The following is a 13332-nucleotide window of genomic DNA, read 5'->3' on the forward strand; positions in this document are numbered from 1 at the left end:
GAAAATGTGGACTCGCTTTACATTTTTGGGAAATATTCACTTTATCATGCGCCATTCGATGAGTTGATGCGTTGGACGTCTCGTCTGAATCGCAATGAATCCTGGGATACATTGAGCCGGAAAGGATCAACCGGTTGGCCCCTTCGTTTCTCGGGAATGAAAGGATGCATTGTGGGTTCCACAGATATGTCACGGCCATGTTCTCCTGACGTAAAAGAACAATATCAAATCCTGAAAACAATTACTCATAAATCCTCTATTTTAGTCCCACTTGAGTAACATTTGCTAAAAATTACAGTCCCCCTGGAGCTGCATTAAGAAATAAGTCCACTTTATCTTTAAAAAATTAAGTATTTGTTTATCGCCTATTTTAACATCGTCAGTGGGAACAAATGGTTTTGAAGCTGAAAACCACAGACGTGACTGAGAGGTCAAACAATCTAATGCATTCTCTTTATCTCAAGATCATAAAAATAATATTTAACCGACCTCTTTTCTGTTTTAGGCTTATTGTTTGTTCCGTGTCCTTGTGTTTGTTTGTTTGAGTCAAAGTCAAAACCTCTCGTTGGTATCTGATCGAGCTGCTGGTCCGTTCACACAGATGTGCTCGACGTTATAATCGAACAGTTTAAGAGGCGACTTTAAGAGCAGTTGACTGAGGCTGCGAGGCGAGACTAGTCGTCATTAAACCTCCGATAAATATCATTGCTCCGCAGGTTTACTGTCCCTCTGCTGTAAAGCCCCAAGGACCAGGAGATAGCGTACCGAGAGTCTCCACCTCCCACCAACAATACAAACCACGAGTCCACATGTTCACAGATTCAAGAGAATCCTGATAAAACAGAGCAATCACAGCGGCTCCGTCTAATTACTGCCACTTTGACCTCTCTAGCTCCGTTGTTTCAGCACCTCTTTGGATTTCTCCTTTTCCATTAACCAGGAGAGCAGCAGCAATTTCACTTTATTACTTTTCTCTGTATTTCGGTTGCGTTTGTTGTGTCCAAATGTCAGTAAACACTCGGTGACATCGGTTTCTTTGAGACGCCGGCCCCTCACTTCATCTCCACAGCGGTGAAGGGCCGACCGATAAGAGATAATGATTCAGGGCCTTGATTGCAAAAAAACTCCATAAGCTGTAAACACAGAAGGTGCTGAGAACTTTTTAAATCCCTGGACGGATTAAGAACAACAGAGAGTAGTTGACCTTTCGGTGGAGAGACTCTTAAATGGTCAGAAAAGCATCTAGACTGTGAGGCTGCAGCTATCGGAGGACTCCACAGTAACTGAACACACAGTACGGCAGAGGAATCTGAAGCAAAGAAATGAAGTCAGACTTGTAAACGAATAGTTGCTACTTCACATCATTATTAGGGCCCGAGCACTGACATCAAAGGTGTCAGGTGAGACCCTATTGAAATTGTAAGGATTATTATTATTATTATTCAGGCAAATGAATTGGCTTTTTGAGGGCTTTACCATGCTCAACTTCTTACCAAAATTTGCAGAAAGTTAGAAAGTGGTGAAAATTTACGTATTCTGAAGGAATTTTCAATGGGCGTCGCAAAATGGCTCAACGGTGCCCCCCCGAAACCCCCAGAACGTGTTCACATTGACCGGTCTTCACAAAAATCAATATACAGGTGTATCATGAACAGGCAAATAAAAAAGTCTTTAGGTGCAATTGGACAAACACAACAGGAAGCCTGCTATTTTGCATTTAGTTATTATTATAATTATTTCTTATTATTATTATTATTATTTTTCTATATCTTCCATATGCAAAATATAATCTAGTAGCAAAGTAAAACTGTTATCGACTGTTTGTTGGCAAAAACTAGTTTCCTTAATTGTCCTCATTCATAAACGCACCGAACTTAAGGTTTCAGCTTGAGATGCTTAGAAATGTCGATTAAAATCTTCTGATTAAGTTAATGACCCACTGTTCCATGACTCACCTGCTCCACCTGTGATGAAAAAGAGGTTTCGACATGTTTCACAAATGAAGCCACCGCTGAGCAACTTTGATTCTTGACTAATAATAAGCAGAAAGCCGTGTTCAGCACCATGGAGAGCTACTTCTCCACAAAGGGCGACCGGGGATGAAAGTGAGTTGGACTACAGCTGTTCTCATAGTGACGACTCCGTCACAAGAGAGAAATTACTGACGACCACTTATGTTCAAAGTCTCTGTTCTTGTTCTCGGTCTAATCACTAATTGAAGACTTTTGCACTAACAAAGAAAACTCAGAGTTCTACAGATACATGTTATAACTGCAGCCACTTAATCCACAGAACAGGAGCTGAATGATATGAATTAACTGCCGGTACTGCTATTTTTGTATCATAAATATCATAGGAGTATATTGATTAAGGTTTTGCTCAGCATGTACAGGTGCAAGTGTGAGAAATTGTGGAAGATGATGAATTAACGTCACAATAGCAGAGGTAAATCTGTCATGAAGCCCAAACTACACAGGGATATTTAAGTGTTTGAGCTTTTTGGTGAACGACACACACAACACAACACAACACAACAACCAGGCCACAACACTCCTGACACTCACTCACTCTCTGTGAATCAAGACACCATGAAGAGCTTTCACCAAACAGTCAAAGAAGAAATGAGCTCTGTCACAAAAAGAAAAAATCCGAGTACCGGCAAGTTTTTCATATGGCGGTTAGAACATAAAAATCATTTTATAACCAGCAGATGCCGACACATCTGTAAAATCATCCGGAGCAGCATCGTGAGACGTCCCCGGGCAAACAAACACAAAGTTATTCATGTGACGACATTAACAACTGGTGATAGAAGTGACCGGGCCTGCAAGATATTCACTCAGTCCAAAACACATGTTCAATACCGGCTCATTACACAATACAGATATTAACACATGAGCTATTAGGCCACCATAGTTTATTTTTATGTGGTTTACATTATTAAAGAATGGCTACAAATATGTGTCATGATAAAAATGACAAATTTAGACTCTGCTGCAGCTCAGTTTACTGCCTAATGAACTCTTCTGTGTGAGCCGGGGGCGAAAATGTGGGAAAAATACTTAGATTCAACACACAGAAGCTGTAATAAGTGTTAATTTCTAGAGGATCTTCAGGGCGCTATTAAGCTATAAAGTCTAATTGAATTCTGCAGAAGCCCAAAAATTAAAGAAACTACTAAACTAGGAACAAATCATCTAACTTATCAAACTGAGAGAACACAAGAAGCCAGGTCCCTGAGAACTGTGAATTTCTGTGTAAAGTTATTTCTGCAGCTTAATATTCAGTTTTGACACTGAAGCAAAATGTGTAAGATTTGAAAGTTTTCGACTTTGTGAGCGGAGGAGTTTCTACTTTCATGAGGACCTTTGCTGACACAGGAAAGCAACAACTGTCCCAATTGTTTTCGGGGGGACTTGTGTCTTTTGTTATTGTATTTCCCTGGATATCAAAATCCATAAACCATCCGTTTTCTGAACAAAGGTCGAAAATGCAGAAGAGGACTGAAGAACACACTTCGGAGCAAAAAGTCATGTTGATCCTTCACAATGTTAAGTTCATCAGTCTAGATATTAAACACACACTGGCTCATTTCCTCTATGTTAAGTCCATTGACTATAGAATATCTCCTGTTTAAGGTCAGTTTGATTGACAGCGGAGAAAAAATCAAATCCAATAGTGTGATACTGGCTGCTTTGGCAGATACGTCTTCTGATCCCTTGTAATTATTATGACCGAAAGTGACACATTAGCCTCCATCTCCGTGTGTTTCGGAGACAAAGAGGAATTAAGATCTATGCTCGTCTATTACGAACCATCAACCTGATTAAGTCTGAGACTCTTTCTAATATCAGACTTGCTGTATCATTTGTGTGACGCAGATTTATTTACGTAGAACCTCCTGCTTTTTTAATTAATTTCCTGCTGACAAATTACGCTAAAAAGGACAAGGTCAAGTTCCCCTCCCACCCCGACTTTATCAGATTAATTTGAAGGAAACTGAATTAGCTTGTGCGTTTAACAAGGAGGGAAAACCCATCTGACGTTGATGCACTGAAGAAGAAAAACAATTTTTAAATAAACATATAATAACTTTCATAATTCACACCATGCATCTCTCTGGGTTCTCTGTTGCAGATGCATCACAACGTGGAAATAATTAGCTAATAGTAAAAAATACTACACAAACACAAAATCTATATTTTTCATATTGTGTAACTAAAAAATGTACATGTTTTGCTCACACACAGATTCAGTTCTTCATTCCCTTCTTAATGCAACTAGTGATTTTACTTGCACAATGTTCCATCTACTCATTATGGGAATGTTCAGGCTCACGTGGCAAAAAGTGACGTACCAATTTTAAAAGCATCTCACAGCCTCTCTTCTCAGCAGCAGCAGGTCTGACTGACTGCAACGGTTCAACGCCACCCGTCACCCCCCCCCCGTTTGACGTCTTCCCACAGGACAGGTGGAGATTGACTTTTAACAAACTGTGGTCAGGAGCACAGATTGAATCACCTGCTGCAGCTGGAGAGTTTAAAACATCACGTTGTATCTTCAGTGTGACACATCCGGTCTGAAAGGGTCGTGTGGATTATTTAGAAATTATCTTTATTTTTTTAAAAACCCATTATACATGTGACCTTCACACTTAGTGACGCCAAATGGTTTCAGGTTTGCTCCTGTCACCATCAGGGCTGGACACGGCGCAGCTTTAGGGCACGAGTGGCTTTTCTCCCACAGAGCGCCGGCAGCTGATGAATATAATGTTGTGTATAAGTGAGGATTATGTAGAGGAGCACTTTGGCAGCCTGCATCCCTTCTCTTTGCATCCTCATTCAAATGCACGGTGACACACAAACACACAGTTCAACAGTGGGCACCGATTACAAACCGGGTGGTTGAGCTTCAGAGGAAGTAGCAGACACACGGGAGCAGAGGACAGAATTCAAACCCTGTCCCATGAATACTTGATTTGTGTGAGAAGACCGCGAGAGAACAAATGATTTTCAGGTCTGTTCTTTTTATTTTTATTTTCTGGCATCCTGTCCATATTTAAAATACACTGAAGAATTACTGATATGCAGTTTCTCATCTTTTTTTTTTAATTCACGGTACAGTGAGACCCGGATTCCTGTGTAATGACACTGTTATAGGATTACAAAAACAAACAAAAAAACACGAAAGGAAAACACATTAGCTGGCGTACACTTTTCGTGAAATGCATCAAAAACAATCACAACAAAAAGCGAGACAATGCCCATCGAGTCTCCGAAGACGTTTCATAAACAAATAACAGTCAACGTTAAAAACATCTGGTTAAAGTCAAGAATAAAATCAAGTTAAATGCGCTATTACACAGGAATCTGTTAAATATCAAAACAAAACAAAATATCAACAGAAATATCGATTTTTTTTTTGTTTCCACAAGTGTAGCAAAAGACTTACAGTTTATCATGGATATAATAGCAACAGGGGGGGGGGCAAGGCCCAAAATAAATGATCATCTGTCATTTAAAACCTGACAAACACATGAAACCTCAAGTGACAAAGACTCTGTAACGTTTGTTCCAACAAGACACTGTACAGCTCGGGATGGAGGTCGGGCGAGAAAATGGTCGACAGCTTTGAAAATTCTGCAGATCAACAAGCCCCCCCCCGCCCCCCCTCCTCCAGAGGAGTTCATGGAAAGCCAAGGCATTAGAAAAGGTAGCACATCTCCTCGTACTCAAAAGGTGGAAATAAAGTCGTAGCTTCAAAAATCAAAATTAGAAAAACAGACGAGTAAACAGCCAGAGGAGCGTGAAGTCCCGGCTCTTCAGAGGTCAAGCAGACGTCCCCCCTCCCCCCCCCAAACGGCCTCAGGACCACCACATCAATCCAAAGGCGAGTCCGGAAAAAAGCCTCACGTCCGAGTTGCACAGCAAATGACACAATTACAAAACTACAGCAAAGAATGTACCAGAACGTCAGTGTTATCCTGGGTTATGAAATTTGTTCTTCTTCTCCGTCACCTCCAACTTTCCTTTGCGTCTCCCATGACCTTACTTTGACCTTTTGTCCCCTGCTGATTGCAGCCTCGTGTCTCCGCAGCATTTGTACACGTCCTCCGCAGGAAATACAGACTTTCGCTTCAGCTGGCTGGATGATCCGTGTGCACGGGGAAAATGCTTAAAGAGAGATCGCTGACGGGAGCTGGCAACGTGGTGAGACAGAATACTCCTGGTTGTCAAAACACTGTCGTGCGGTTTTAGAAAAAAGAGTCGTGTCCTAGCGCATAGGTTTTCCTCACAGAAAGGCAGAATGGATTCAGTCAATACAGCAGAAAACTGAGTTAAGAGTCAGGCTCGTCATGGAAACTAAATGCTTTAGCACCGTAGATACCACTTGTTGGCAAGCAAGACAAAAAGAATAGAAGACAAAAAAGCCTCATAGGCAGATCTGGATCTGGAAATCTACCATTTTCAACCCTCTGATTATATTTCCAACCCAGTATGAGGGAAATTAGTTTGACTTTTAAACTTTTTCCCTCGTGCAGAGCAGACGGACCCCTCTCGATGAATCTATCTGCGATGGTGGCGATCCGGTGGGTTCCCTCTCAGGGCCGAGACGAGGGGAGGAGTCAGAGCCCAGCGGCCGGAGGAGGCCCCCACACCGGTTGGAGAAGGATTTATGAGGCTGAAATATGCAGAGTGGAGCGAAAAGAAAGGAGACGAGTGTTGCGCTCGCGGGACATTGAACTTCAGTGGTAGCAGCTGGATGAAATCTTCTACATGTGGCCATCGCTTGTCTCTGGGAAAGGTTTCCAAGCGGCGGGACCTTTGAGGATTTGGTGCGACGTGACCTCCGGTGGCGTAAGAAAGGGAGCCGCTGGGTTGAGGAGTTGAGTCTCAAACGCAGGTGCCTTGGTGTGCGGGAGGAAGAGCTTTTCTGTTCTTTAGAGCCTGGCACTTGTCCTTAAAGTCTGAGGGTTTCTGCTGGGAAATGTCTATGAGCGCACTGGCAACGATGATTCCTGGAGAGGAGGAGAAGAAAACAAGAAACGTATTAACATTGTGAAACACGTATTGTTTTGTTTGTTAGGAAAACACAAATGGATATTGTAGGTACATCTGTCACCATTTGGATACAGAGAATCTATAACTGTTTAAATCTCAGCTTTAAATGGGATAACAAAAAAACATTTGTCAGTTTCACAACACCAGATGATTGAAATTCAAGTCACTCAAATCAGAATCCAGACATTGCAGGTGAATTAACTTGATTTGCTTTCAGTAATTGTGCGATTATGTGACGTCGGAATAATCGGAAAAATGTGTGCAGGCTGGAAAAAGAGTCAAGAAGTCGGAAAGTTTTGAACAGTAGCTTCTATTCTGAACTCTTACTTCAAACCACATGATGGTACACCGAAGTCGGCACGATAACTTAGAACTCGGGAAAATAGGACCTTTCGAAGACTTCAAATTTATACTAAGGAATTAAACATTTCAGCCTTAACAAGAGAAACAGATGACAGTGATCACAGTGTTTGTCTTCACTGTACCTGACTGTCCCGGTGGAGGTAAGTCCGACAGCCCGAACGGGAGACGCATGAGGACGGTCAACACGGCGGCTTTCCCTCCTGAACACGGCTCCATGGCAACAGGTTTAGGGAGACCCTGAAGAGACAGAGAGAGAGAAAATCACAATTCGTTACCACTTCTGTTCGGAAGAAAGTCAAGAGGAGAAAAGAAAAATCGGTTTATTCAGATTTATGTTGGCTCGATATTTGTGAGAATCCAGGACCTGTTGGTTATCGTACCTCTGCTTTACCCTCCAAGCATAAATCAACATGATGTCAAACAGTCTGACTTGAAAAGCTTAGAGATGTTGAATTTCCTTTTTGTTTTTTGGTTGGATCAATCAGAACAATGGTCACTAGTATTCGCTTCTAAAGACCCGGTGGCGCCTTCACTCCCGAGACAAATGATTTGATTGGTCACACAACAAAAACACTTGAGCGCGTCCCCTGTCAGACAAGCCCACGTGTGGAGGCAACGACCCGCCACCGGAGTTAATGGCCACAACCGCTCGTCTCAAGCGTGAACAACATGTCATCCTGGTAATGAATGCCAAGGGTGGCACAGCACGGATTGGATGAGGGGAGAGAAATTGGGGAATAATAACATGTCTGAATAGAACCGACTCCTTTGTGTCTGCCTGAATCTAGAATGGAGATGAAAGAGGCAGTGAAATGGGAGAGAACAGGGACACAGCAGCACGTTCATTAAAACACGGGACATTTGTATTAATATGTTCAACTGGAAATTCTGCTCATATTCCGGTTGATCGTTTCTAATTTGTGTTATTACTTGATAATGTATAAACGCGCTAATGTTTAGGAAACTTTCCTCAAACTGTCGACTGCTGCAGCTCCTCTGTTCAGCCCCTGTCTGGATTAAGCTCCTGTCTCTTTAAAAGTAAGTGGAATCTTGTTTTTTATATATATAGTCATATGGTACATTAGAGTGTACATGTTGCTGTATTGCATGCGTCGTTACTCAAAAACAATTATACCTCATGATCAGAAAACAATATTCACATGCATATGCCCAGAGTCAGTCATCATGCAGAGACATTAGCACTGCAGCCGACACACTGAACCCAAGCTAATTAAATTGACATTCATTTCATGACCATTCAAGTGATTCTACTAATGAATGTGAGCTTCTTTCATGCAAAGGAGCTGATTAAACCTTTGCTGAATTTGGACTAAGGCAGATTTCACTGTAAATTACATGTATATGATTCATTGGGTAAAAATCATTATAGCTGTTTCAAACAAACTGGATAAAACTGGTTCTTAAAACAGAAGCTGCAATACTTCACTGTGGAATGTTAGGTCACCATGAATGGTATAGAGTTGTCTTAAACAAAGATGGAGGACATAATTAGACATTTGATGATATAAAAACAGGGTGAGACGTCATGAGTGACAACTGAGATCGACTTTGTTAATGCGGCTCTGACCGACTTTTGTCCTCCGACTTCTCCTGTAGCGCCACCTGCAGACCAAGAATCGCACTGATCCGTTCAGTTCTCTGTGTTTGCTGTAAAATAATGTTGACTAGATGCAGTGACTTTCAGTTCCATGACCAGATGACATGACCTTGTTACGTTGTCTGCTCGGCTTTTTCTTGAAGTGCACAGAACTATGAAACTCCTGTCACATCAATGCTGCAGTTGTGTTTTTTCCCCCCCTCACAACATAAACAACACCTTTGTGTGTGTGTGAAAGGAGGCAGTAAAAGTGTGTTGAAGCAACTTCTTTCTTCACACTCGCTGGGATGACAGCAGTCATACAACACAGAGGAAAACAAAAAACATGAGCTTATTTGAATCCACTTCCACATGCGTACAGTGGCTTTTTCTCTCCATTTCATATCTGGCAAAGAATCCTTCCACGTCCTGCATTAATCAAACAGACTGTGTGATGGTCATTCATAACCTTCCAAGCAAATAAATATGCATACACACCCCCATAGGAACAAACCAACACATACACACACACACAACATATCTGCTTTCGCTTCCCCCCCCGCTGACAGGTGTCATCCATCATACTCGCTGTCTGTTAGTGGTTCCATATGTTGAATGCCAGCCTTGGCGAATAGAGACAGCTGTGACATCAGTGCAGTGTTGGCGCCCGAGCGTCTCTCTGCCCAAAAAACTGCTGTCATCTTGGTCAGTAAAAGCAATATCCATCACTCGGGGGGGCTTCAACCAGAACAAAAATGGAGGAAATTGGCTCAAAAGCTGTGGTAATTTGTTTTTCTCAGACCAGCAGGAGGGTCTGCGAAGATTTGGTGACAGAGAAGCTTCTAAGTAATTCAGTGAGATCAGCGCGGACAGTACAGCCACCGAGGAAGGTCTTCAATGTTTTCATGTGTTGGGACGAGTGTGAGCGGTAATTCTGGTGCTACTCCTTCTTTACGTCAGATTTTCGAACTGACACACACACACTACATGCAGCTGTTGTGCCTGCTGATATCTTTGTGAGCGAAGGAGTGGGTCTAACCCGAAAGTATAAACAGAGCTAATAGGAAACCAGTGATGCCAGCGTGGCGCCAGTGTCCTCTTTGACATCGACAAACACTTCCAACAGCTAAGTGGTGCCAGATGCCGACCAATTAACCTTTATAAAGGAGAATTAAGGCTCGTATCATATGGCTCACCTTCGCCTGGCCCCAGGGAATGTGATGTAGCATGTGATGGAGCTGCATGTTGTCCAACATATGGATCTACACATTTCAAACCATGTGGATTTTCAGAATATATTGAAAAAAAGCTATGACAGGACGTGCAAATGTGTGTATTTTTGGCAAATTATTGACAGAGCAACATATAAATATAAGCTGCTTGGTGAATTATATCTCTGCTGCCTTTTAGCGTGAAACCAGTCATCATAGAAATTTGTTTAGAAATACATTCAGGCTACAATGAGGCAGGAAAGCTGCTTGTTTATACTGAATGATCAATGTACCTCATGTTGTGAGACAGTAGCAGCTACTGAAAAGCATTCTGCATACAAATAGGTGTGAAATTAATGTTGGACACAGGCGTGTAAATGGCTTCCAAAAACAACAACGCTCTCAGGTATTTGCTGCGGCAACACTTACACTGAACTTCCTTTAAAAGCTGCACAGACATCTAAGAGAAACTAAAGCACTCAACGGTTCACTCTGCATCTTGCAAGGGTCGAGAAACAGGAGGCTGGAAATTTGTCTTTCTCCGGTTATCGTTTCCAAAACAGCTTGGGACAGTTTTTCACTGCAGGACTCTCAAGCGGTGCAACGTGTATCTACCTTGATGCACCTTTTTGTGCCCGGAAGGAATCAAACCATATAACATGTGGACACGTGTCCCACTGCCATGAACAATTTACTCGATTAGATAAAGCAGCGGTTTCCGGCGCCACTCAGATTCCGATTATACATCACCGCTTTAATAGGTCTGTGAAGTGCACTCAGGGATCTAAGAAGCATTGTTTTTCTCCCTGTACATTGCCCTTTGAAAATACCATAATGCACGTCGAGTCCCACTCAGCGCTACGCTTATAGCTAATGTAGTGCCTCCTTGTTGGTTGCCACAGTGATAATATTTCTCTTAGCAGCAGGTGACACAGAGCAGGCTGAGGAATCACTTCTGAGGATGGAGCTCTCCACATTGCTTTGAACTAAGCTTTTATACCCGGGTGGCATTGAGCCCCAGACTGTGCTTATTGCCGGGCGTCTTCCTAACACTGTTTATATGGGAGGCAGCAACAGGAAGTTACAAAAGTGCAGGAGTATGTGAGAATGCAAGGTTTGAGAAATCAATTAAAAGTTAAACTCCCAGTAAGTAACAAAAAAGGGTAAATTATGTAAAAATATACATGTAGGACATAAAACAGCAATAAAAACAACGATCCACAAGTGATCATCTTTTCTTTGCTGTAAGATTGAAACAATCATAAATATCTATCAATATATCGATCCAAAATCTGTTTAAAAATCATGATTTCATGCAATATTTCACATGAAAGCTTATTTTCTCCACATAGCTTGAAAATTATCAGCAAGTCTGCAGCTGTGATTTGCAGAGGACAATTCATATAAACAGGAGAGGACATGGGAAGAATGGACCGTGAGACATTTCTCCTGATGTGCGCAGTGGATAAAGGGCTGACATATTGTGAGTAGTGAGCATGAGCTCAGCACAATGAGGTCTAATTATGGAGCACTACAAAACTATATCACGTTCTGTGAGCGAGTATCCGATGCCAGAGTGAAGTCGACATGAGGAGGGTTACGTGGACAAATGTATCGGTGCTATGGCGGTCAGATTTGGGAACAGGACATTATAACATTAATAAAATGTTTACGTATAAGCATGGAGAGATGATGTTTGAGATATAGTCACTGCATTTATTGTATTGGCATGAACTTGATCATCTGTGTGTGTGTGTGTGTGTGTCTGTGTGTGTGTGTGTGTTTATTGCACGTGCAGGACTCACATCAACCACCGGCTGCAGCACTTCTGTTTGTTCTGCTCTGGCATCCAGCGCCACAGCGACTGAGGCAAACGGACGACTGGCCATCTGCTGACGCTCCCTCATCAGTTGCTGGAATATCAAACACAGATGACAAATGCGTCCGATTAAATGACAGATAACTATGGAAAGGAAAGTGGGAAATGTGCTCTAATGCAATATATACACATCTAAATATAGTAAACATCATTGATCTTTGTAATATACAACCTGAAATGAAAAACATAAAGTGAGTCAGTCTATCAATTAAAGATTGACATTGCCTAAAAACCCAAATAGATTTACTAATAGTACATATTATCAGTATACATATGTGTTAAACATTTAATCCAATTTATCTCCTAAAAAACAAGTAAATGTATTAACATGTATGTAGCCATGAATGCATCAGTAATCAATATTCTAACAATTACTCATGATGTGCAGTATATGTCTATAAAGAAATAATGAAACATTCTATTAAACAAGGGGTTTAAGAGTGAGAAAGATTGGATGATTGAAAAACTGTGTTCAGCACAAATGCGCCCAGGGCTATTACAGCATGAAGCTCAAAATCAATAACAGATATTGTTGAGAAAACATTGAAAGCACACACACACACACACACACACACACAAACGTCCATGCCCTGAGGAGTTGGGCGTATTTGCAGCCCCACATTGAGCCCCAACATTATTTGAGGGTTTCCAGTTAAGATTATAGATTTGACTGGAATCAAATTAAACAAATTAAACTCACCACCACTAAAAACACAGGTGATTTATTGTCATTTCCATATAGATCCCGGGTTTATTATCACAGAGAAAACGGCCTCATGGAGATCGCGCACATGAACGCTGCGGCGAGGTCACTGCCCGGGAGCGACACCATCTTTGCAGAAAACCGCTTCCCACGTATTCGCCACCGATCAATATTGTAAAACAACTTGTGCCACACTTTCATCAGCACCGCGCCGTGTGATCAATATCTGAACACGCCGCCATTTTAGCGACAAGGACATCCCTGATTGGTATTGGATTTGTGATGAGCTTAAGTGTGCTGCATTAAGATCTAATTGTACTTGAGATTACTAAGCGCATCAAGCCGTTGTGATGATGGGCCTCGATGGGCCCGTCTCCGGCCCCTCCTCCCCACATCTCTGAAGTGGCATAAACATGATCCCGCAAACATAAAAACTATTCCATGCTTAGACTTACCAAGGGACGTATGTAACAATAATAAGAAAATAATCTTTAAATATTCTTAGCATTTTACAGGTT

The 13332-nt window shown here is 41.8% G+C and overlaps 1 protein-coding gene across 1 annotated transcript in view; it reads right to left on the reverse strand.

Moving 5' to 3' along the window:
- Positions 1-5006: 5006 nt before the first annotated feature.
- The window catches only part of atrnl1b (attractin-like 1b), a 53467-nt gene continuing 45141 nt past the window's right edge, over positions 5007-13332 (reverse strand). The window contains exons 27-29 of the mRNA XM_061094428.1: positions 12038-12145; positions 7547-7661; positions 5007-7018 (exon numbers count right to left, since the gene is read on the reverse strand). Of these exons, the coding sequence (XP_060950411.1) occupies positions 6894-7018; positions 7547-7661; positions 12038-12145 (348 nt within the window). The 3' untranslated portion in view covers positions 5007-6893. The remainder of the gene's footprint in view (positions 7019-7546; positions 7662-12037; positions 12146-13332) is intronic.

The sequence above is a fragment of the Limanda limanda genome, chromosome 21 (genome assembly GCF_963576545.1).
Source record: "Limanda limanda chromosome 21, fLimLim1.1, whole genome shotgun sequence".
NCBI classification, from domain to species: domain Eukaryota; kingdom Metazoa; phylum Chordata; class Actinopteri; order Pleuronectiformes; family Pleuronectidae; genus Limanda; species Limanda limanda.